The following is a 27142-nucleotide window of genomic DNA, read 5'->3' as shown; positions in this document are numbered from 1 at the left end:
GTTAACAAAACATCTGACAGAAAGTTGTTTCCATAGTGAAAATTTGACCCTGACCTATGGCTACCTTATACTTACTGAGGTATTTGAAAATTATTCCAGTAATGTTACCTTATGATATGAAAGCCATGCCATACAAATATTTAGAAATTTGAATAGTTCATGGCCAGTAAAGAAGCCCCTTAAGATATTTGTATCCATCCAAATGTTTTTTCTCACCCAGCTAAAAATAACAATAATTACTGCAAGGGTGAAAAATATTTATTCCAATACACAGAAATGTATGTGAACCTTAAATGCATCATAAAACTACAGATGTGAACAAGTCAAACATACAAAAACATATATACATGTACAACTGAAAAGTTGGTAGCAGAGATGATGTACATCAACATGAGACATTAACTGTATTTACATTATATTTTTTACATTAAAGATACTAAAAATTATATGCTTAAAATGCCCAACTGATCTATATAGAAATAAGTATGAAAGAACCAACTTTCAGATTCAAACAAAAGCACCATTATGATCCATTCAAACATAGTAGACTCTAGTATAAGTTGCTGTTTACTGGATGATATGACTCGCTGTACCATGTGCCCTGTTCCTGCCTGTACCCCACAGAAAGGTAGGGCATCAGCAGGGGAGGACAATGTCCCATTCACAGTTAATGATAAACCTCAATAAAGGTCACAACATGCAATCAATACCCTTTGGCACTTCTATGCAATAAATTTATTGTTCTACATCTATGAGAAGGATTTCAAAGATTTTCCCCATCTACATATTCAATTTGAATGAAATTGGGATAGCTCACTCCACTCAAAAACAAACAGTGTTATTGGATGTCAAAATCACTAATACAGCTGTTGTATTACTGACCATTTAATAACAATATATGATTTGGGTTAAAGTATTTTTCCCCTCCAATGGATTACGGTAACAAAGATATACAGCATGTAATCAATATAAGAATCTTTATTCCAAAGTTTCCAGTCTTTGCAAATGCAAAACATAAAATGAAAATAAACAATGATTTTAGCAATTAATTTTGGAAGGAAAAAAGTCTTTCATCAAAACACTGCACATATTCTTATGTAAAATTACAGCTCTTTAACTAATATATGAATATACTTAAAAAAAAAAAAAAAAAAGTGCACCAAACATAAAAGATCATGAATAGATATTGTACTTAAATTTTTTTTTTTTGGGGGGGGGGGGGGGGTTGATATCAATAGTGCATATTTCTGTACAGTTTTATATAAATACTGCATTTTCAAACTTTGATTAGAACTATAAATATAAGTAAAATCATTGTACATACATGTAATGTGTTGTCACATTTTGCTTATGGACATGTAATTGGAGTGCTCCCACACAGTAAATATTGATACAACAGCAATATGCACAAACTAAAGATGCAAAAATGATTAATATGTGTAATTTTCCCCTCCATTTGATTTTTGATCTTAAAATTATATAAATATACATATGTATAAATTGTCCCATTTTTACACTTGCCAATTGTGAAAATAAGGGTGAAAATTTTCCTGTATATATGTATACTGAGCTGATGTTATAGCAAATGTTTACAATATCGATTGTACCCTGAAAACTTCATCATATCATTTATGTATAAACCATCAAAGAATTATTTAGTGATTGGACAAGCTATGTAGATAATATTTTTCCTGTAAAAAATTATACAGGACAATAATATTGAATAAAGCAATGTACATGTATAAGGGGACAAGAATAAACAACGAATAATTAATTATGGCACACTTAAATCAAACTTATTTAAAAAATTGTTCTCTTGGTTTTACTTTCTTAAAGAACAAAATTAATGGGCCTTAACTGTGGCATGTTATTACATGTCATTTAAGTGACAGGAAAAATCACTGAGAATTTTGAACAAAATTGATACTGAACACGTGTGAGCTTATTTATATATAAACAAGTACTTTTCTTTGAAATAAACCCTCCTAACATCTATCCTTTACAAAATAAGGACTACTAGCTGATACAAAGTGCTAACTGCTAGACATTGACAAAGATAATTAATGCAATTCTAAAAACTTCCACTGCTCAATGATATAAATGAATCACTTGTTCCTTCAATTATAAATTGTAAATAAGAACTTTTTTTGCTATCTTAAGAAAAGAAGCATCATTTCATAATGAAATGTCACTAAATTTTTTATCATACATATACAAAGAAGACAATTTAAATATTTGGCAAAGGTTTTGTGCATTAGTATATGTTATTTAGCACTGTACGGATTGAATCAATCGAGAAATATACATAGATAAGTAAACATCACTTATTTACAGAAGTCTGCTTTTATGATATCAACAAAATTGTGAGATTAATGCCATTCACATGTGATAATAAACACAAATGCATGAAACTTCCTTACATTTAAACAATCACTCCCTTAATTCAAAACAAACATCAACACATCAAAACAAATCACTTTGTCAATCATGTTATTATTAAATTGCATATTAAAATACTGAACATGAGTCTTCTCAAATTTCAAATGGATGGACAGTCTAAAAAATTATGCAAACTCCATGAATAAATAATGAACACAATTTTTTTTATCAACTGTTGGGACCACACACAGGAGTATACACTGTAAAGTTAAAAATGCCAAAGTAACATCACTCATAGGAGCACACTGGTGAGCTTGATCACGACTTTCACTTTCACAAATTTGTACTTTCAATTTTGAAACTAAACGCTCAGTCTTGACTTTCATCACTGTTAAATTCTTCATCGTCACTGTAATCGGTGTCATACATTTCTACTTTTTCGAAATCTTCATATCTAGACACAGGTTTAGCTGGTTGGAGTGAGTTTCGCTGTTTCTGCATAAATCTTATTTCTTTATCTATAACATTTTTATCTGTATCCTTGTCTTCTGCTTTGAATTCAGAGACTAAAGGGAAAATATGTTCTATGGCTGCTTGGACATTGGCTACACTTGGAGCTGAAATAATTCATCAGGTTCATGAATACATGTACAGTATATCCTCTTAAAGGGATTTTACTATATGCACTACACTGAGTCTCGCTTAGTACCATATTCACCCTAGTAAGCACTCCTGCTCATATACCCCCCCCCCCCCTTTGCAATTTCCAACCTGAAAAAAAATAAGAGCCTCCTCCCAAAACCATTCATCAAATTATCATACAGTATATGCATTTTTTTTTTATTTTGTAGATAAAAGTTCTTAAATGTGTCTGAAATGAATCTTTCTGTCAATTTTCAAGCAAAAATGAAACATGAAATATTTTGATAGTAAAGAATGTATCATTTATACTTGTAAAAGTATTCAAAAAAAAAAAAATGAAATGGAAAGTAGAAGTTACATATAAAGATGCACTGTATCCGATTCTTAATCATACATGTATACATCCTATCTTGTCATATTTTCTTTAACTTATTAAATCTCCAGCTACCTTTTCTTGATCAGAATATCTTAACTATCATATCCTGTATTTTTTCCCATCGTAAAATATAAATAGGTGACTAAAATCACTATATATCACAATTCAGTCACTCTTTAGTTCAACTTGCCAATTACAGAGTGTATTCTTAAAAGGTTTATTTGACAAAATATTCTTTTTTTGACATTATTAAATGTGTTTTTAATCATCCTGTTTTTTCAATTTTCCAAGTACCCTGAGCACTTATTAGGGTGAATATGGACAGTTAATACAGTGCAAATGCAATAATTCTAATAGCAATGATCTGGACTTTCATCTTCAGGACAAAATATTTTGGGAAGAGAATTCTCGTACTAGATATAAATAATATCATCATGTGAAGAATTCCTATGTACTATTTTAATCATATGCATTCTAGTAATGAACAAATTACTACTAATGATTGGGTTTAAAATATTGGTGAGCTATGCATGATAAACAATGTAATTGTAGTCTGACATGGTGAAATTAAACAAATTGTCAAACTAATGTTTCCTGTGTATGGAATTATTAAAAAATATTTTTCTTCTGCTCAAAGACCTGTCTATCTCAGACAGATGTTATCAGTAGTTTTCTACCATTCTCTCCAAATGATTTGATCTTTGGGCAGAAGACTTTCTATTTTCAATGCAGTAAAATTATGTTTCACATCAAACAAATTATTCCTCACTGAACCTAGAAAAAAGGAGGCCCAAGAGCCTAGAATCACTCATTAAGTAAATTGCACAACCTATCTCTTCTATTCTAAGCCTCATAGTATCCTATATATTTAGATAAAACCTTGAAATTCCAAAAGTAGGTCACCATCACCTACTTCTTGGTTAACACACTGAAAACCAAAAAGGCATCAATTTCCAGGAAATTTTCAACTCCTTAAATATGTTTCAAGGCCACAAAATGCATCGAGGTTTGATGAATCTAAACCTCTCAGTATTCAAAATAATGACTGTAAATGTTTTGAAAATGATTTGACACAAGATTCAGAAAGTAAGACGCAGTATCATATCAAGGCCCCATGATGCATAAACTGACAAGTTTTGATGATCATAGGCGTGTTCAAGATAACAAGATGTGTTTGTGCAACACTGATGCCCCTGTATGGCAGCTCATGGCAAAGGTTTAAGTTTCTCAATTGCAAGTCATACTCCATGGCCAAGGTCAAGAGATCAAAATGTTGGTACCTAAAGAATGCCCTTGCAGCAACCATTCAGAAATTATGGTCAAGGTTAAAGTTTTTCAAAAGTAGGTCAATCTCCAAGGTTAATGTCATGAGGTAAAAAATATTGGTATTTAAGGAAAGGTCTTGTCACAAGGAATACAGGTGTGAAATATGACAGCCAGAACACCAGTCAGAGGAGAGACTGAAATCCATCATTCAGAAAAATGATGGATGATCATCATGATTACTAATTACTTAATTTTGTCATTTTAATAGTCAATACGACTTACTATCATCATATTTTCATTTTCAATTTAATTCCTCTACCCTGGTTATATATAAGCAAATTTGAATTTACTGCTGGAAGAAGAGTGTTTACGTGAGATTCATTTCATCAGGGTCTCAAATTACTGTCGACTATGTGTGTTTGAACATAAATATGGAAGGTGAAAGTTGGTATTTTAAGAATATCGGTAAAATGTCAAATTTTGGTAGAATTAATTTGCCACTTTTACATGGATTTAGCCAAATAAAAACATATAGTACACCATCTGGAAGAATATATACATGTAGAGAAAAGTCTTGACAAAAAGTTAAAACCATAGAAAAGCAGTGCGCCTGTGAAACAAGTGAGATATTCAGTAAACCCAGACCCTCCATTTTGGTAAAAAGACGAAATATCTTCATTTTCCTTTTCTTTACTATTTTGTGCAAATAATGACAAATAACTCTGCCACTCTTATATTTGCTTGGGAATTTTGCTCTGTCAACATAACCAGTAATGTATTATCTGTATTTAAGAAATGAAGTTTGTTCACAATGTTTTCTGTCCTTTTTTCAGTTGGTGGATCTAACATTTTTTAAACAGAGGTAACTCAGTATTCTAGAAGCACTCTAAATTTTTATGACTGTTTTTCATCATTTTCTTAAAAATGGCCTGTTTTAGTCATGATAAAAATTTTATTTTATGAATAGTAATCCTCATTTCCAGAATGACAGATTTCAGTCTCATCCCTGACTGAACATTAATTGTTCAGGAGTTATGGCCAAGGTTTTCAAGTGTAGGTCAAAGTGTAGGTCAAACTCCAAGGTTAAGGTTCAAGAGATTATAGCCCTAAGGTGTTCTGGTAACAAATAATATTTGCATTGATGTGATTCACTGAATGCTTCAATTTTCTTCAGGAAAAATCATCCAGATTAATGAGGCACCACTGTACGAAACTGAATTTTTAATACATTTGTATTGATAAATTCTACAGAGAGAAAACCTGAGTTCAAGAATGACATTTTCACAACCTATGACAAGGGCAGCCTTATACCACTATTTCAAGTCCCTAGTGCTATTTATTCAATTGTATTACAATCTAAGCATATAATCTATAATCAGAACAAAATAATAACATACCAGTTACTGTAATACTTCCTGTTGAAAATATTTTGAGTGTTGCCTTTGGTGATTTTAGTTTATAGGTCACTCCTGGATGTAACTCTGGTTCATAACTGAAAGAAATTACAAATTTTTTTCCATTAATGACAGTTTATGTTAAATTATCAAAACTACAGAAAATAAACATCAAAGCAAATAACAGATAACTTTGTTTCAGTTGTTTAAAAAAAATCTAATTGACTCGAAGTCAAATTTGTTGAACAAAATTAATTAGTCAATGCATTTCATCATATTTCTATTTCTCAGTTTACCTTGCTTCCTTTGGATACTTTTGTGAAAAGGCAGCTATCCTTATACGGAAAGGCATGCCACATGTTCCTAAAACATTTACGACCCTGAAGTTAGTAAATTTCACTTTATATCCTAAGCGTTGTAATTTTCTGGCAAATTTCCTAGCAGCTATCCTGGATTCTTCCTCACTGAAAACAACACAAAAAGAGTTAATCAACAAAACTGGTTTATATATATGTATTTCATTTTATCCCGCTTCAAACAAATTTGTAGATTACTGATTGGATAAAAGCTAATCACATGACGCCCTGAATTTTTCTGTATTACATCTCCGTCCAGGAGTAATCTTAAAATCGGGCAAGTGATTCTGTTCAAAGCGGGTTTTTTTGTAAATGGCGGGTAAGAAACAGTTTGCGTTGGTAGTTAAATTTCTTGTTACTTGTTATGATATTTTATGTTGATTATTCAGTGTTGTGGTTAACTTTTGAAACCTTGGGGGGCCATATAGACTCCTAACTTTTCAAATTTTACAGGCCCACAATGTGATCCACGGACCCACATTATATGTGAATTTAAAATAACAACAAAAAAATCCTGTTTTGTAACTGAGTTTTTTTAATTCCTGGTATCAATATGTTTGCAGTATTTGAATTTTTGTCAGGTTTTCTCTTTTCTAAAAACTGATATATAATATGTTGATTACATTTTGTAGTGTTTAACCATACAACTAAACCGTCTATGGTTTAACAAGGGGCATATTAAATAATAAACTGCATACAACCTGTAATGAAGTTTGATTCCAATCTTTTATTGTGTGCATTTGACACGACAATTCAAATTCTATCTATGAATAACTAGTACGGATGGGGTGTCTGACAATCATAGCCGATTGTTACAATGTATTTCAGAAGAACAGTCTCAAACGTTTTCTCTCGTATCATCAAATTTAACAGAGATTGAAAATTTAACCGCTTCGATAAATCTCCATGTTTGATCAAAGTCACTTACGTTTGACTAATATGCTTGCTTGTGACACAAATAATTTAGGTTAGTAGAGCGTTTTCTTAAAACTGAAAGTACATACAATATAATTCTGAAATGTGATTATGTTTCGGAAAAAAAAAATCGTTCGCCATGTGGGCGATCAGACTTTTTATATCTAATCGCCCACAGCAAATTTTACTTGCAATTGCGAGTGGGTGAGAGGTTACCCAAAACCCTGTTGTTGTTGGATTAAAACTTGATATATTGATAATATGCTCATAGATTTTTTTTGAAATATTAAAAAGATCTTCAGCAGGATAAATTTGTTACACAGTCAGTTAGGGACCTAATACGGAGTCATACAGGGTGTGAAATGGAAATCCGTACTGGGACTCGGCTTTGCCTCGCCCAATACAGATTTCCATTTCACACCCTGTATGTCTCTGTATTAGGTCCCTAACTGACTGTGTAACTAATAGCAAAAGACTATTTATTGTACGTTATTTTTTATATTTTTGACTGTGGAATGAATTTAAATGAAAGCGTAATCAATGAGTTATTAATTACATAGTTTTGTAGTGACCAAGAATGATACCTGATCTTAAATTTTATACCTAGTGTCAATAGTTTGTAAAATTGTTTATCCCCACTATATGTGTCATCATTCCCATACAGTGCTTATTATGATGCCATGTTGTGCTACGTGATATCGTTTTGTGTTTCGTGCAGTAATAACGTACAGATAGTTTTGTAGAATTTTAATAAAGGGAGAAAAAGTTCTATAATAAGTGCTCATTGTATGTTAGTTAACTTATTGTCAACAGACATTCTGCAAGCCTGTGTTAATTGACGATTAAAAAGATTAATGAACCCATGAGGTGTTCTGATACAAGAGTATGAAAACTCTGTATTGACCATGTATTGATTTTCAAGTGACCACATATAAGAATTACACTCCTTTTACTTGACAGATTTCAACCAATCATAAGCCAGGATTTCATTGAAAAATCATTAGAGGTGGAATAAAATAAAATACAAGGGCCATGTCAAAATGGCATATTTTTTTTTTTTACCTGGTGGCTCCCGTGCACACAATTTTCCCTGATGACCAAATTGTTGCTGTTGTGTATGGTCTTCTGATTTTCATGTTGCACATCTAAAACAAATTATATTTGTCTTTGATTCATAGCTGGTAAGTAAAAAATGACATTTGTCCTTCAAATAAATTGTAACATTTAGTCAATCAAAAGGTATTCAGAATGGTTAAAATATGTAATGTTTATACTTAGTCTAAGAGTCAAGATGTACAAATATTGCGAAACCTTTTCCACCCACTTTAATTAAGGATGTAATGATTAGTGTAATCTTCTATGTGTATTCTTTTTATTGAACTACTCATGTTATATATTTAACAATTATTAGATGGATTACATATTGTTCTTGATAAGACATGAAATCAAACAAATGCACATGTAGTCATGTACACACATCATAGTACCAGTGAACAACACTCACTGATTGCTCCCTTTTGAATTCGACATGGGATCCTTCCATTGCAATATTTCTGAGGTTAAGATGACATCGTGTGTTAAAACTGCAAACAACATTGTTGATGATTATGTCGATTGTCGGGGGTTCTTCTTCTGCAGGGAATCCATTAGCATCCACAGAAGTTTCTTCGTGAACCTCAGATTCCGTTAGGTTCTTGGCGTCCATGACTCCCTTGGACTCAAGTGGAAGGCATTCTCCAACCTCCGTCATATCCAATCAATTTCCACAAAGTTTTCAAAGTAAAGAATGAATTTTTAATGATTCCAACCCATTGATGCTTTTAACAGTTTAATGCAAACTACTTCGTCGTCAGTGTTTTCAAAACGTGTGCAACTGTTTGGGTACTTTGTACACTTGGAATATAAATTCTACTTTGAACATATATACAAACCGCTAACGAGTAAAAATTACCACAGTATTTGTTGTAATAGACACAAATAAAGTTTTTCTTCTACTTTTCTCGTATAGTGGCAGCCATGCTTCTTTTCTTTGCATTGATACAGCCAATGAAATGCGGCACTAAAGGGTGTACAAATAACGAGAAAACCCTCAAATTACCGAAATAGTCCTCAAAAACACAAATATGCCCCATAAGAGCCAATAGTCTCTAATTTGATATTTTTAAAGATGAAAGTCTTTAAATAAACAATTTTTTACCATTAGAATATTTTCTAATGTATATAAATCATAAATTGCGTCTTCCTCAATTATTTCAAAGAAGGATAACTCTTTCTGATTGCCGAGGGACAATAACTCCTTCTAAGTACATGATAATTCCAAGGTAATAAAATAATATGCAGGATGTCAATATATATCAAGCCCGCTCTATCAGTATTATTTACTTACAAAGTATTCAGCTTGATGAAGACAGCAAAATACAAGAAGAATCTCTTTGTTGTAGGCAGAATCCCAAGATCCACAATGCTCACCTTATTCACCCTGGCACTGCTGTTTGTCAGGAGTCTTTTTTTTACCCTTTATATACCCACAAAAATATTAAACCCATATTCTGCCCACACCCAAGGTAACCCTAGACATAAGTAGGTTTATATTAAAAGGATGCTGTGTCCCTCATTGACAACTTACATGTAGTTCTTTCAACAATCTGTTGGAATTCCAATGGGCACTAATTGTGCTCTTTTATAAGCCAGCCTATTTTTACATTTCTTTGAAGCAGAATTTATTCAAAAAACTTCTACATAAGAAGAAGAAAACACATGATGTGGCCTTCAACTCGACATTCAGATATATATGTCAAAGATTATTTATCAATAGTTACGAATGACAAACAAGATGACTTCTCCTTTTCCATCTCAACTTTCTTTTTTTATGTAGTTATATTTCACTATCACCTGCATATGGTGTTATTTCTCCCAACTTATTTGATACTGAAGAGCTTGCTCCGATTTTAATTGAGACAGGCTAGTGACAAATAAGTTGATGCTACAGGGATTTCAACAACCCCATTTAAATTTAGCATTTCATAAATTCTATGGTTGTTATTATGACTTTATTAGCAAATACAACCTATCATTTGGTCATATTTTAACTGACATATCATATATACTTGAATGCTTACAAATCAGTTTGCTTATAAGTTGATTGTATTTTTTTTTTTTAGATAATTTTGGAGAAAATTGATATTGACCCACTTATAAGTCAGTTTTTTTCTCTTCTTATTTTTGGCCAGAATTATGTGGTCAATTTCAGATTAATATTCTATAATTGTATTTATTTGTGTTTCAAAGTATATTTTGGGACAAGACATCAGTGAATGACATCAATATTTAATCTTTTATTAACAATTGAAGCAATATAAGATCATTTAAATCTGTAAGCATATGTGTTAAATGCATATGATAACCTTTCATGCTTTAGATTAAGTTCCAACCTTTCTTTAGGATTATCATTGGGAGTTTTTTTCAATATTACCATGATATTTCTTCTTCCAGAAAAATACCCCATATTCTAGGACTTCCTTATAATGTTAAACGTGAAAATAACAAACAGTGATCAATTTAATATCCAATGAAGAATATATACTGAATGACAAATATCTTTTGGGACAGATTGCTCACCAGCAGATACATACATGTCGGTTAAAATATGAAAGGTGATGAAAACAATGATCAGTCTTTTAAATCCAGTAAACCAATTGAATCCTAAACAGGCCAAAAGCATGTACCCCTGAAAACATCAAAGGTGGGATTAGGTGCCTAGGATGAGTAAGCATCCCCTGTAGACTGGTCACACCTGCTATGAGCCCTACATATTGATCAGATACCAGTATACAGAGTACTCTGTAGTCAAATTTTATATAAAGCAATGACCTAACAAATGGTATCAAACAAGTCAGACACCCAACGATGGGTTGTATTTACAAACAAAGTCATTATAATGATGGTAGAATTTGCAAAAAGCAGACTTCAAACGGTTGTCGAAATTTTTGTAAAATCTACTTTTTTGTCCAGTTGCTTACCTTGGTTTAAAAATTGATCATACTCAGAGCATCCTGCTCTTGTGCATCAAATCAGCTGGGAGACACAAACACCATATGCAGATGATGTATAAGTCACACATGGAGTTTTGGATCAAAATTTAACTCCCAAAAATTTGACTTAATAGGTGAGCATATATGTTATTTCATACCAATTGTAAGGTCTAAATTTTACTACAGATACTCTGTCTACCAGATTAAAACATAGGGCCCAAAGCGGGTGTGACATGTTGACTGGGGATGCTTATTCCTTATAGGCACCTGATTCCACCTCTGGAATTTCTAGGGTTCCATGTTTTATGCCCTGTTCACAGATTTGTATTGTTTGCAGTTTTTTTTTCTTAAAGATTGATCACTGTTCCTTTTACTTACCAATTTCATTGTTGCAATTTTTTAAGTTGAAACAGTAACAATTCTTCCATTACCCTTGACAAACAAAACCCAATAGTTATATACATGTATATGACACTTGATATCAACACTATTGGGCCCTGCTAAAAATCTGTTGGGAGACCAAGAACATTAATATTGTTGCAATAAAGAAATTATTTTTTTTTCTTTTTTTTGAAAAAAAAAAAAAAAAAAAAATAATACAATGTGCACATACAGTGTTCTGAATTGTTTGTAATGTATACCCCGGTATTTAAAATATTGCATTAATAACATATAATATAATTGAATGTTATTATTTTTTTTATCTAATGACAGTACCCCATACTTTCTTATGATACATGCTGTTTTCATGGATAACCTCCCTTTTATTTCATTTACTTTGTGTTGTCTGCTGTTGTTTAAAATGAGTGCTTCTGAGAATTAATAGAATGTCTATTTAAGGAATTGTAAAACCTGGTGATAATTCTGAAACACTGAGTATTTCTCTATCTACTTTGTATTGTGTGGTACAATTACCCTGGTACTGAAAAAGTAAAGGAATTCATTTAAGGGAAAGAGTTGGAAACTAACATTTATGTTCAAAGAAGACTTGTATATCTGCTAAGTAAGAACAGTCAGACGGATGGATGGTTGGACGGATGACGGACGGGTGATCAGAAAAGATCACTTGAGCTTTTAACTCAGGTGAGCTAAAAAAGGACATATCTTTATTTTTACGACAAAATGCCGCAAATTTAGAGCTTTGAAAAAATGTTGCTATGTACAATCTCCCCCAAACCCTAAAAGGATTTTAAAAAGTTGGCATGTATACAACAGGCTTTCTGTTTTCAGAAGCACTCATTTTGAACATCAGCAACTCTCAGAAAGAAAATAAAGTAAAAGGTAAGTAATCCCTGAAATTTGCACATAAGACACTAGAAAATGTTGTCCTTTGATAAAAATTTGATATCAAACTATAAATATTTTATTTTTACAATATTTTTAAACAAATATCTCTCCAAAAAAAATTATCAATAATTTTTTGAAACTATACATAAAGGAGAAAGGCCTCAAACTGTCCATTCTGTGAGAGAAAGAACTAATCGAGGGCCGTAGTCCCGAGATTAGTTCTTTCTCTCACAGAATGGACAGTTTGAGGCCTTTCTCCTACTTAAAACATGATTTCCTTTGTTCTGAAAATGAAATAAAAAAAATTACAAAACTGGTAGCAGATATGACAGATAGCACACATACAATGACAAATGCATTGTTTACAGAATGGACAGTCATAGGTAAGCTAGGGGTGCAGAGCAATTTGTTGAATAGCCATTGTGTTTCGCGCAGATGCAAATAACAAAAGGTCTTTGTCTTAATAATGGACAGATACAGGTGGATTTTGGGGGATACTAGTATTTATACAAGTATGCCATGCTTCAAAATCAGTTTATAGTTTGCGTTGTAAAGGCATACATGTCTTCCTCTGATGGAGAGAGTATATGACAGAATCAAAATCTAATAAACCAAAATATGCATAAAATTGGTGATATTTGGATCTGGAAACATGCAGAAGAGTAAAAGAATTCGAAATATTACCCAAACTTTGACCCAAAAGTGAACTTCTCCAACAGATACACATAATGAAATTTGAATCAAACCTGGAAATGTTTTATTTGAATTCTATTTTTCAGGATATATTAACTGCAGCAGTGTACTGGTGAAATGCATATTGTGTTCTGAATGTTGGGTTAGCCATGAGGCAATCTTCGACCTGAAAATGTTTTACAAATCAAATCTGGAGATGTTTCATTTTTAAGTTCGGAAATATTAACTGCAGCAGTGAAGTGTTCATGGAGCAAACTGTTTTCTGGGTGGAAGATTTAATATTAGACGTACTTCTATCTTAAAATGAATTCTCCTCGAGGGAATAATTTTTCCGAAAAGTCAAATGTGAAATTGTGTCATTTGCAATCAAGTTTTGTGAAAATTGAGTTTTGAGTATTGAAATAATGTACATTATTCATGAAATCAAGTGGATCCTGTGCAGACATTGTGTTCTGGATTAGCTTAGATCTCTGTGATCTTTCTGTTATTTACATGTAAATTAAAGAGTATTTAATGTATTTGTTTTGTTTCCCTCTTGAACACATTCCAAAGTTTACCTGTAACTCTCCATTCTGTTTGTTTTAACAGTCCATTCTTTTTGAAAAAACTGTCCATTCTTAAAAAGAATGGACAGTTTTCCAAAAAGAATGGACACTTACAGGTAACTTAATGGATTCTTTGAGGAGTTAGCTCAACATTAAGCTATAGAATGGACAACACAAACAAAAGGTTTACATCACAATCATGTTTTAAATATACTTAATATTATTCATAACTGTAACTTTGCCTGCTAGCACATTTGTATTTCCACTATTCTGATTTCCAGTAGAAAAAAATTGTCATAATTTACAAGTTTGTATGTATTGAAAAAATAGTAGCATACAATAACAGAAAAAGAACTGCATTACCAAAATGGACACCACATTTGAACTTTGAAGTGAACTATTTAGCCTATCAAAATATCATAAGTTATTGTTAAATTGTCAATAAGTATTCTTAGACTAGTGATTCTGTTTGTGGAAAGTGTATATATAGATAGATCCTGTGTGGGGGAATCCTCTGTAATAATCTGTACTCCATACTGCTGATACAACCAAGTTTGTCTGCAACAGAGAAATATATGCAACATACAAAATCATGTTAAAAAACTCTTTACATTACCTGTATACAGATATATAAAGTCTTGCAGAAATATAAAAAAAAATCATTTTGCAGCGCTTTATTTAAGCATGTCTGTATGGAAACATTACTATACAGCTCCAGAGTCTTGTGGAATTTTAACTTGTTTAAGTAATATGACCTGTTAAATGAAAGTTTTCTGTTTTTATGCCAATTTTTTAATAAACAGGTCACAGAGACATAAATTAAAAAAATATTTAAGCAAAATTTGTTTACAACACAAGGCAAAATTTGAAACAATATCACTATGAAGAAGAATATTTTATTTAATGCGACTATTTTTGGCATGAGACAGGATTTTTAAAAAAAATATTTGTACCCATGCTTTGCTTTGTGAAAATATAAAAACAAATCCTATCCCACCTGTGAACCACACTTAAGAACATTGAATGTCCTCTGTTTACTGTATACAGGTTTATTTCTGCCCCATCTTATTTTTTCGCCCTTTTTCACCTGCAAACAATTTTGCCCCATTTTGAATTTACCCAGACACAGTTCTGTTTAAGAGATAATGCCATTTTCTTAGAATTCACCCCATATTAAATTCACCCAATTGCAACAAGAGCAAAAGGGGCGAAAATTTTCAGTACTTATTAGGGCAGGGTATTGGCTAGAGATTTCGTATTCTGCTATTTTTAATTGTATTGTGATATGTATTGCAATATTTTCAACCAAAAATTAAATGGTATTTTCTTATTATATTAACTTCTTTTTACATGTAGAATTTACATAACCATGACAAATAACCAATAAATGATATCTTGTTGACAGAATTACAGTTATGCAACTAAATACACCCATACAAAAGCTTTTGTCTTACTGTTTGGCATGATCGCAAACCTTTCTGACTTTTCTTTTCATTTTATGATAGAATTTCTGAGTCCAAACACTTTGCTGGTATATGGGTATTTCAAAAACATATTGCAATGATATTTTTTGTCAACACACCGCAATATACCGGAATATCGGTATTATTGCCCACCCCTAGTACTTATATCTAATAAAACATGCTGTTAGTTACCAAATTTGGGTATTCCAAAACTTCAGCCACTCTCCCTATATAGGCTTTGGGGCTCACTGGAATGATCATGTCTCCTGCCTAAAATCATTGATCATAACTGGCTATATTTATGTCACCATATAAAAAGGTTTAATTGAATTATTTTTAAAAAAATGTTTATACCATAAATTTTTTTGTATTCTAAGAAATTTTGAATAAATTTTGAATAGAAGTCTTCAGAAATTTTTCTTTATTATTGTCATAATACATCTAGCTGTCAATAAGGGGGTCGACTAGGGTATCACTGTGTTAAAACTACAATAGAAAAACTATTTTTATAGCACGTTGAACCTAAATTGACATCAGTGTACATGGCAAGTTTCTGGAAAATCTACCATCTGGTTTTTTTTCTTTTTATCTCAAAATATAGGTAGATTTACTATATAATTAGGATTACAAATTTTTTGCACTTCAAAGCAAATTATAAAAATCCCACAATTATAGACTTACTCCTAAAATTGTAATATATATGTGATACAAAATGCTACATTGTACATTATGTAAAGAAGAAAAGCAAAATTCTGGTTCTCAAAGGAGTCATCTTAAAATGTAAAAATTGCAAAATGCAAAATTTTCATATCTTTTTTGAAGTGTAAAAAAAATATCATAAATATTAAAGATTTATGTAAAAATTAACAGAAGATAACAAAAAAATTGCAAATTCCTATGCTTTAAAATTTCTAAAGCATATATTTCATCCTTTTTCTTTTATATTTCAATTATGGACTCTTTCGTTGATGAATTTGGTTTGTTATTCACCAGAAAATTATCAATATTGACCAAGTTGAAGCCGAGTCTATGATTTATAGGTCACTCAGGTGACCTATTGCTATCCGTTTTCGTTTGTTGTTGCAGCAGAATAGAAATAATTCCCTTGTTGTCAGAATTGTTGGAGAATATACCCCTTAGTCTTGAGATTTTGTTGGCTTGGTTTTAATTTGTCAACAAAATGTCTAAACTATTGGGGTATATTCTCCAACAATTCCTCTGACATGGGAATTTTTTCTTAAATGAATTATGAAACCAAGTAGGCTACCTTAAATGGCATAAAAGTACTTTTTTCTAAGATCACTCAGAATAATCACACGCAGTTTATATTCACTAGAGATCTCACACATGTTGACACTTACCACTTTCCAAGGACAAGGGTAAAAGCCAACACAGTCTTTGGTAAAAGTAGCATTGCCCGTAGGAAACTGGCTTCCTCCATAAAAAATGAACAATCTACAATCTTCAACTATTAAAAATAAAAAAAAAATTGGTTAACCATTATCAATTCATAAAAGAGATGATTCACATCATCTTGTGTTTAGTCAGAAACAAGATACACTATCAGTAACACAGTCCTTTATATGTGACTAGTGTAGTATTTATAGAAGAAAAGGCCATTGGATTTCATCTTCAAATTGAAAATTAACATTGTGACTATGATCCTAGAGCTACAACACAGCAAAGAATTAAAACTCATCTTAATTGGAGTAATAAGAGCATTAAAATATGTCAGATATAGCATTTGAAGTATCGGTATGCAACCTACAATCTGTCTTGGGGGCAGCATATGGGCAAGTCTGATTTGTATACATGTACTAAAGATCAATAATTTTTAACAACACCTTATTTGCACGAGATAGTCATTTACTCTCTATTAACGAGACAGAATATTCATGAAATTTGGTTATTGCTCTACATAGTCTTAAGAATACAGATATACAGATGACTGAAATTTTCGCAAGCAGACTGTCTTGCATATTTACACAGTCAAAATAAAGTTCTTGCAAATAAAAAGGGACTTACAGTATATAAACCTCCTAGTAAGTTGGGAACAGGGCTGCATTCATGATTGTAACAGCTAACATATCAACTAGGCTAGATATATCTAGGTCTACTGAATGCACTGTGTAAATTAACACTTGTTATCCCTATGTAGCTGCTAGGCTAGCACACCATTCAAAATTCTAGTTATAAGTAGAGCTATGTAGCCTCTACAATCTTGAATGCAACCCAGATCTTACAGCTAATTATGATAAAGGACAGTCAGCTAGACAAAGATAGCTGCGATAGCAAGAACAGTATAACCCCCACCACCACCACCATCCCAGAACTCCTTAGCCTTGTGCAGCTCATACATATATTGAGAGCTCTTGGGATAAGGTCAGTCCAATCATCTGAATGCAGCGGTGCTCCAATCATCAAGTCATCAAAACCATCTCCATTCAAGTCAATGAACTGTCAAAAATCAACATTTTACTGTTATCTAAAACAGCATTTATATATTCATTATAAATTCTTCAATATTTTTATTTTTAGGTCATCTGAGCCCAAACCATAAAAATTTACATGTAATGCATTTTTTCAAAAATCTTCTTCACTCCTGGACATCATGCAGTCAAACTGTTGGGATGATTATTCTAAAGCAATATTAAGTCCTTAACCAAAATTTTGAAATTCATGGCCCCACGGTCAAGGGCTCTGTAGTTAGAGTGAGGCTCTATTGATCATATAGTGAAAAATGCATTAATTCTTTAAAAATGCTTCTTCCCTCCCCCTGTATATTTAGCAGACAAACTTAATGCATGGTTATTATGATCAATGGTGCCTCTTTTAAAATTGTGAATTTTGTGGCTCTGGGTCAGGTGGTTTGGTGTTAAGTTGGACTTTATTGATTATATATTGAAAATACATTAGTTCTTTGAAAATCTTTTTTTCTACTCTTGGGTATTAAGCAGATAACTAAATGTAAGTGCATGGTTATGATAATCAAGGGTGCCTCTTCAATAATTGTGAAAATTCATGGCACCTGAGTCAGGGGTTCTGATATTAATGTGGGGCTCTATTGATCATATGAAAATGCATAAATTCTTTAAAAAGCTTCTTCTCTGCCCCTCAGTATTTAGCGCACAAAGTAATTGCATACATTCTGTATTGTAATGAGCAAGGTTAAAATGCATTTATTCTTTGAAAATCTTCCTTCTCTGCTCCTGGGCATCTTGGAGGCAAACAGCGTACAAAGTTGTAATGAGCAAGGGTATTTTTTACCAGATTTGTAAAATTCTTGACTACTGTGTCAAGTTTTCTAGTGCTGGACTGGGCTCTTTTGATTTTGAAGGGAAATTTTATGTTACTGAGAGAAGTTATTTCCATTTGCTATTTATCTAAGATAATTAATCACTGTACATAATGGAGTTGATTGGTCAATCGAATTAAAGAATTTTCAATGTATAATACAAAATGTACTTTCATAGTTTTTTTTGTCAGGTAGACTTGTTAACAAAAGATAAATACAAGAAGTCTGTTAGCGAATGCTCATTAATAATACCCCTGCTCTGATGAAAATACACATTTGTGCATTTATGGACAGATACAGGGATAAACAGGAAGTTGACATCGGATTCATACAAAAATAAATCCCACCATATGGCATGGCTAAACAAAGAGTGTTCTAAACTTTCAAGAATCTGCGAAGAGTAATTGCTGAGAAAACTGTGACCAAAATTTGTTATGTATGGCACGGACAGATGCACGGATAAACAGGAAGTTGACAACGGATTCTCACAAAAATAAATCCCACCATATGGCAAGCCTAAACAAAGAGTGTGCTAAATTTTCAAGCATCTGCGATGAGTAATTGCTGAGAAAACTGCGGCCAAAATTTGTTATGTATGGTACGGACAGACGCATGGATAAACAGGAAGTTGACATCAGATTCTCACAAAAATGAATTCCACCATCATGCCTTAACAAAGAGTGTGCTAAAATCTTAAGCATCTGTGATGAGTAAGGCCATTCCAAGTTTTTTCTATGTTTAGCGTCCGCATGCGCCTTGGTTTTTGACACCTTATAACAGAAAAAAACAAACAGAATCAGGAGTCCTGAAATCGGTTATTCTGGTCAAAATCTTTGAATTCTGTCAATTTCTATAAATATTTGTCTACAGTATATCATATTAGGAAAATTTTAAGCATTTAATACCTCGGTTTTGCTGAAGAATAGATCTTTCAACAAGGAAAATAGATTTCTCAAATCAAATCTTCTGAATGACGTCATTCTTACGACTATAAAGTCTTTGTTTTATTTTTTGGTTTGTGTGTTTTTTGCGAATAGGTAGGTAGGTTTTTGAAAGATGAGTGGATGCTAAACAGAGAAAAACTTGGAATGGCCTAATTGCTGAGAAAACTGCAACCAAAACTTGTTATGGACAGACAAACAGCTGGACAGATGGATGGACAGACAGACACACAAGGGTAAACAGTATACCCCCCTCTCCTTCAGAATGGAGGTATAAAAATGAGATAAAAATACCTTTTATTTATATACATTAATGTTCTTCAAAGACCAATAGATGGCAATGGGAGAGAGAATGAAATAGGAGCACTATACGTGCACAAGCACTAGTGATATTTTTAGTATGCATGGTCACAGTGACAAATGGGAGAGTAATTGCACTGGCAAGTACAGGCAAGTAAAATAATCTACTTTATGATTTGCTACTTAGCACTAAACTAACTATTTTGTTGATCCCTGATCATCCTATATCTCTTGCTTCTGAGTAACATATCTTCATCTGTTAGTTTTATTTTATCTTATACTGCTATGGATCCTTAACAGTATTATACTCAGATGACAATGTTGAATATTCAATATAACATTCTCAACAACCCTAAGTGGTATGATCATTAAAACTATTACCTTGATGAAAGATCCAAACTGGGCAAACTTCCTGTCACCATCAAAGTGAGCCATTTCTACCAGACCACTGCTCGTAACATTGAACAGAATGACTGTCCCAGTCCACCTAATAGTTCCACAGGAATGGTGTTCCAATAATGATATTCATCTTTAATGTATCATACATGTTTATACTGATTTTAGTGGAATGTTTAATTTAGCACACTTAGTTATATATAGTGCAGTAGTTCTTGATCATCACCAAGGATAAATTCACATACCGGGTATACCGGGGTATATATTTTTCATAAATGTAAACATAGAATGATCTCTTATTCTCACTCACTGTTTTTTTTTAATTAGTTCAAGACCAACAAATGCAGATAATATTTAAAAATCCTGATAGATTCATAATCTGGCATCTTACTCATGATGTCTCTAATGAAGTATACACAATTAATACGGGAATCCCATATAACAATATTTGCAATGAAAGAAAAAGTGAGCAAGCTCACATACCCCACGCTCCCCCAAAACTCAACAACGCAGCATGTAATAAATGGCACAGTGCATTTGAAATACACAGTATAATTCAAAAAGGGGATTTACTTGCAAAAAATCATCACATCAAAACTTCTTGCATATAAGGACATTCAAATCTTTGTATGTTACAAATTTAATTGGGCTGAAGTTTCTAGATAAATAATGGAATCAAAATTTCTTGGTAATATACAAATCTATACATTATGTCTGAAATACCTACAAAGTTTCAGGAAATTCAGTCCTGGAGTTATGCTGACAAACTGTTATTTAAATTCCTCAGTGATTTCGATTTGTTAATGAGTGTAAGTCCATGTCCAACACATGACAATTTACACATTTAAATAATTGATGGAAACAAAATTATGATGTATAGTCATATGAATTTGTTTATATACTGTACTTATGAAATTATATAAGGCAAAGTACCAATTTGAGAGGAGGGGGGGTTGGGAACTATCCAAGATTTTGTGTGTGTGTGTGTGTGTGTTAAATCATTAACATTTTGATCTCAAAATCAATAGGGGCCTTTTAAGGTAATAAAATATTTCACATAAAATTTCATTACAAAAGCAGATTCCAGTGGATTTCCTTATTACCTAGCTGGAAAGTTTCTTCAATAATAGGCAAAACTCTTAAGGCAAAAATAATGGAATCGGAATTTCCTGGTAATATTCACATCTATACACTGTGTACTAAATATCTGCAAAGTTTAACCAAATTCTGTGAAGCGGTTTAAGAGGAGTTGCGCTGACAAACTGTTTATCTCTATATTCAAGATATGGCCAAAAATCTAAGTTGAAAATGCCGAAATTTCCAGAAAAATAACGGAATCATAATTTCCTGATAATATGCACATCTACACATTGTGAGCTATATATCTGCAAAGTTTAACCAAATTCTGTGAAGCGGTTTAAGAGGAGTTGCGCTGACAAACTGTTCATCTCTATATTCAAGATATGGCCAAAAATCTAAGTTGAAAAGTGCCGAAATTCCCAGAAAAATAACGGAATCGTAATTTCCTGGTAATATGCACATCTACACATTGTGTGCTATATATCTGCAAAGTTTAACCAAATTCTGTGAAGCGTTTTAAGAGGAGTTGCGCTGACAAACTGTTTATCTCTATATTCAAGATATGGCCAAAAATCCAAGTTGAAAAGTGCCGAAATCCCCAGAAAAAATAAATGAATCGGAATTTCCTGGTAATATGCACATCTACACATTGTGTGCTATATAACTGCAAAGTTTGACGAAATTATGTGCAGCGGTTTATGAGGAGTTGCGCTGACAAACTGTTCATCTCTATATTCAATATTTGGCCAAAAATCTAAGTTGAAAAGTGCCGAAATTCCCAGAAAAAATAAAGGAATCGGAATTTCCTGGTAATATGCACATCTACACATTGTGTCCTAAATATCTGCAAAGTTTGATGAAATTCTGTGCAGCGGTTTATGAGGAGTTGCAATGACAAAAAAACAGGACTGACCGACTGACTGACTGACACACTGACTGACTGACGGACCGGTCAAAAACATTATACCTCACGCAACTTTTTGCGTGGGGTATAATTAATTTTGACTTTACCTAAATAAGTAAAGATTTGTACAATATTTTCACATGTACTTCAGAAATGCTTTGAGTGAATTTTTTTTAAAAAGTTATCAACTCAGTGGACTACTAAATTTACTTCAAACTAAGCTATAATTTAAATCAATAACATTGATTTTAATTTAACTGATATTTAATTGCAAAGAAATTAAATGAAAAACAAAGACTACAGATTTTGTATTTTCTGTATTTTTAATCAAATGAAATATGAAATACCTGATGCCCAGGGAGCTTCCACTTTTCCACAAGATCTTCAAATGTAACATTCTCTTGACCTGTAATATTTCATAGATTTTTTTTTTAAAAACTGAAACTGGGAATTTGTGCAATTTTTGTTCTATTTTAAGCTAAAAGTACATGACAGTAAAGGATCCGAAACTATTTCAGAGACACCATCTCCTGCATCAGACATAAATGTGACTTGTACCTCTATATGCCTGACTGGACATAAGAGCTGTGACTATCCCTGTCTGGCTGTCTGTTGGTGAGTAGAATGGATTTCCAATGATAAGGTCAACATGACCATCTCCATTCACATCATCCACACTAAGTGAAGTCCTCAGACGACAAAAGTCAGACTGACAATAAGAGGACACATCAATGAGACAGCTAGAAGCCGTGCATGTCATTTATCACAGATCCTCATGCAGTTCTATCTGCTGTCATGTATTAGTTATTTTACAGAGATAAAGCTTAATTAACTAAGACATTTTTTAAAATGTTCCTGTTACCTTACAAGACACTGTGATGTTCGGTTCTGCAAAATGTCTACTTCTGTGTGTGCCGTAAAACAGATACACGACACCCTGCAATGATTTTTGTAAAATCAATCAGATAAATCATTACAATACATGTATTAGATTAGGTTCTCAGATGTAAGATAACAATCACAGATCTAAGAAGCAGGGACAAATAGCTGATATGTATTTTATCAGTATTTAATCAGTTTTAGCTGTCCTACGACAAAATTACATGTGCAAATTTGAGAGAAAGGTGAAGTTTGAATATTGTATTTTCTAGAAAAAAGAATTGAATTACATGCTTACTTACATTATATTTCATTGGGTCATCTTTATCATTACTGTAAGTAGGTGCACCAACAGCAATATCTGACACTCCATCTAAATTAATGTCCAGAACAGCTATAAAACTTGATCCAAATCGAGACTGTTGCTGGAAACCAAAAAATATTTTCATGACAAACAGTTGGGATATATTTATCATAATTTTTATGGACTCAACAATTTTTCAAAACACTACTCCTCCTACAGTTTTGGTGTAATTTCAAGAAGACTAAATACACAAGTAGAATACATTAAGATAATATTTATTTTTAAAAGGTTTTTTTTTTCATTTCAAGAAACAGATTTGCCATGGTTACTAAAATTAGAAATTTCTTTCAAAATGCTACTCCTCCTACAGTTTTGGTCCAATTTCAATAATTAAGATTTGGTACACATGTAGACTTATACAAAGATACATAATTATTTTAGTATCAATTTCTGATTTCGACAAATGGTGTTTCCAAGGTTACTAAAATTAAAAATTTCTTATATTTTTTTTTTTTCAAAATGCTACTCCTCCTAGAGTTTTGGTTTGATTACATTTTTTACACAAGTAGGCTATTATACTTAGATGCATTTTTCTTTGCTATAAGTATACAACAGTAGAGCTACAGTCTGTCAGTCTTGTCAGTCTTCTGGTTTGCATTCATTTCCTTAACACATACTTAATCAAATGGTTAACTAAATTTCTCAGTTATCTAATCATATGAAAAGTAAGTAAGCTAGATGGCCCAAATCCCCTAAAGCATCAAATAAAGGGATTTTTCCAATCAACTTGTTTAATTTTCACCTGCACATCAAAATACATGTAGGTTCTGCAGCAATAAAATTAATAGAAGGGTAATGAACAATACAACTAACAGACCTTTACTATCTCCAAGTATAACAATTCTTATGAAGTCAAGTGAAAATTTACAGATAGTTATTTTGCAACCCCAGTCTGTGAATTTTAGTTATTACCATTATTTAACCATCCTATGATACCAGCTAGCTAAATTTCATTCAATATTTATTTCACTAGATATCAATTCAATATTGTTGGCAGTTTCACAAGTTATCTCCCTTTATGAAAATGTTATCAGGAAGATAGTGAACATGACGAGCGAAAAGCTTATAGCGAGACAAACATGAAGGTGAAAAATTAAATCCCAATTATATCAAAATTTTCCTTGATATTTCATCTAACATTAAAATATACTTTATGAAAAATCTCTACAATTTGCAAAGATCTCACAAAGATTGAAATTATTTGCCTATGAAATATTATACACACACTAACATGACTAAAGAGGGCAAAAAGAGTCATTTTCTCTTACTATAACGCTATTTTTCAATATGAGTGGGTCTTCGCTCCATTTTTTTTGAAAGTTATTCCTCAAAGTTTGCATTAAAATATACATCTTTTGGTTACCAAAAACATAGAGCAAAGACCCACTATACCTTAAAAATATACTTTTATGACATAACATTTTGCATCTTTTTGAGAAATACTTGAAGTCCATTAAGTCAAGGGTCATATCACAATTTATGGATTGTTTTAAATGCCACTGTTCATCAAGACTTGTGTAGTCTAGTGGTTAGTGTGCTAGTCTCGAAAGAAAATGATACTCGGAATTTTTACTGCTAGGGTTTGAACCCCACCAGTACCACATTATTTTTTAATAAAAGAATAAATTTTGCCAAGAAAATATTCCTCAGAAAGGTTTTGTTTATCATAATTTCATAAACACTTTAATAATGAGAATGTTACTCTAAGTACAAAATTTACAAATTGAACATGATTTTTTAAATATCTGAAGCTATAGGCTTTCTGCATGCTATGTTCACCCATCTCCTTATGCAAACAATATAGTAAACTTAATTGCCCAAAACTTTATTAGGACAGATTTTCTGAATGTTGAAATACATGCTGTCAGCCCTGCTGAAAATTAAGTCATGTCTCATACCAGTAGGCTGAATGGAGCATTAGTGCATGAATAGCCATTTATAACACTCTTCCTTTGATATATTGAATATTAATTTAACAATATTCTGACTGTTAAATTTTTATACACGTTTATATACATGTGTATCTTACAATGTACCAAATTTTCTATGTTTTAAATTATAATCTCACTCAGATGCTCTGTATGTGTAAATTGTGCACATGCAAATTAATTACAGATATATGGTGGATTTATGCACTGCATTGTTACATTTGATGGTGAATTCATATATCCTGTGCAATTTAATGTTGTGTTATCAAGATTGACAGCAATATACCCAGATCCTGGCAAACCAGTTTTATTTCCTGCCAAAATTATTATCATCATTAATGTTACTTAATTCAGTTGTAGTAAAAACTCAAACTCATCAGCTTCTTTTTACTGTCTACAAAACCTGCATAGATTTATGCCTCTACCTGTAAATATCTTGCTAATCTTACCAAATATGATGAAAACTTTGCCAATTTGAGGAGTATTTATCTTAGAATAACCTGGAGCTCCAATAATCAAGTCTGAAAATCCATCCAAGTCAATATCACCATTAGCCAAAGACCTGAAAATAATGTATGGAAGGAAATGATTTTTTAAAAATACTGTTAACAGTTTATTAAAGCTTAATAGTAGAAATTTTATACACCAATCCACCAAATGCTGACTGCAGTGGTGCCAATTAAAACCTTTGTAGATGGTGATAAATGTTAGGAGTGAACACTGTAATAAAAGTCAGTGAAATAATTCAGAAAGAAAATAAGATACTTATCAAGAATTTTAACAATTTTAAAAATAATCAATTCATTCAAAACTTTTCTCTCATAAAAATTAATGCAGACAAAAAATACTTAGGATATGTTTTTTTTTCGGGGCGGGAGGGGGGGGGGTGCTTGATTTTTGTTTGCTGAATTGTTTTGTACGTTTTGAAGGTTTTTTATGTACATTTGGGGGGGGGGGGTATTGATTTTTTAAATAATTTACATATAATATTTCTAAAAACCTTGCCTTCCAAGTTATCATACATTCTATCAGTGTGTTGCATTAACCTGTTCGTTTTGGTTACTCGTAAGATTTTTCTAATGTATAAATACATCATCAATATTCATTGAAAGCATTGTTTATAACTGGGAGAAACCTGAACCGTTTTCTGCAAAAACCCACAAATCAATGTGTCAACTCTTATTTAGCTAACCTTGGCGTTCTGCTGTAAATGCAGTCTAGTGTTGAAAACAGTGCTTCGCTGTCGTTAATATTTGTTATCAGTTTTCAACATCACAAATTGTACTATTTCAATTAATTAATTTAACAATTTTTTTTAATTTGAAAAGTAATTACAATTTCGTCAACTCTGAAGTTTATTACGAATTATATATAGGTGCGCAAATAACACATCCAAACTACTGTATATTTCGGATGACAAACTCTTTCTTTGAAACTCGTCCAAGATATATACACCATTACGTAATGAACCGCTACCCCAGTTTCCCTTAAACTCTTTGAAGTTTGGCCGAGGGAGTCAAACGGAGTTTCGAACAATCCATTATAACCCATGTTAATGAAGGATTATGAGGAACTGTTTATCGGTCAAAATAATTCTTAGAATTTAAATATTTCATAAAAATAAATTCAGAATTTATACTTAATAAGCTAATACAATATTTCTGTGAGACAAAATAGCTTTTAAAATTAGTTTTCATTTTAATTCATA

At 32.1% G+C, this 27142-nt stretch overlaps 2 protein-coding genes across 2 annotated transcripts in view; both read right to left on the bottom strand.

The window, feature by feature from the left end:
• Nucleotides 1–240: 240 nt before the first annotated feature.
• On the bottom strand, nt 241–9329 carry LOC133176730 (TATA box-binding protein-like 1). Its single transcript, XM_061311802.1, has 5 exons — nt 8833–9329; nt 8391–8473; nt 6354–6521; nt 6061–6155; nt 241–2996 (listed from the first exon to the last, which is right to left on the bottom strand). The coding sequence occupies exons 1-5, from the start codon at nt 9076–9078 to the stop codon at nt 2749–2751; spliced, it is 840 nt and encodes a 279-aa protein (XP_061167786.1). The 5' UTR covers nt 9079–9329; the 3' UTR covers nt 241–2748.
• A 3531-nt stretch (nt 9330–12860) lies between these two features.
• Nucleotides 12861–27142, bottom strand: part of LOC133176774 (phosphatidylinositol-glycan-specific phospholipase D-like) — a 57754-nt gene continuing 43472 nt past the window's right edge. The window contains exons 13-23 of the mRNA XM_061311844.1: nt 25884–25996; nt 25654–25748; nt 23445–23567; nt 23126–23200; nt 22822–22972; nt 22611–22669; nt 20265–20408; nt 17705–17804; nt 16709–16815; nt 15540–15617; nt 12861–14442 (exon numbers count right to left, since the gene is read on the bottom strand). Coding sequence (XP_061167828.1) covers nt 14341–14442; nt 15540–15617; nt 16709–16815; nt 17705–17804; nt 20265–20408; nt 22611–22669; nt 22822–22972; nt 23126–23200; nt 23445–23567; nt 25654–25748; nt 25884–25996 — 1147 coding nt within the window. The 3' untranslated portion in view covers nt 12861–14340. The remainder of the gene's footprint in view (nt 14443–15539; nt 15618–16708; nt 16816–17704; nt 17805–20264; nt 20409–22610; nt 22670–22821; nt 22973–23125; nt 23201–23444; nt 23568–25653; nt 25749–25883; nt 25997–27142) is intronic.

This window comes from Saccostrea echinata, unplaced genomic scaffold (genome assembly GCF_033153115.1).
Source record: "Saccostrea echinata isolate AGI-Se365-2 ecotype Australia unplaced genomic scaffold, CSIRO_AGI_Sech_v1 ptg000081l, whole genome shotgun sequence".
NCBI lineage: Eukaryota > Metazoa > Mollusca > Bivalvia > Ostreida > Ostreidae > Saccostrea > Saccostrea echinata.
Note: the sequence above shows the minus strand (reverse complement) of the source record. Positions and strands in the feature narration are given on the sequence as shown.

Coding starts and splice junctions, on each gene's coding strand:
- LOC133176730 (XM_061311802.1), bottom strand. CDS start 9,078: ATGACGGAGGTTGGAGAATGCCTTCCACTTGAGTCCAAGGGAGTCATG. Junction 6,522..8,390: donor GTGTGCACGGGAGCCACCAG/GTAAAAAAAAAA, acceptor TGTTGTTTTCAG/TGAGGAAGAATCCAGGATAG. Junction 2,997..6,060: donor AGGAAGTATTACAGTAACTG/GTATGTTATTAT, acceptor GAATTATTTCAG/CTCCAAGTGTAGCCAATGTC.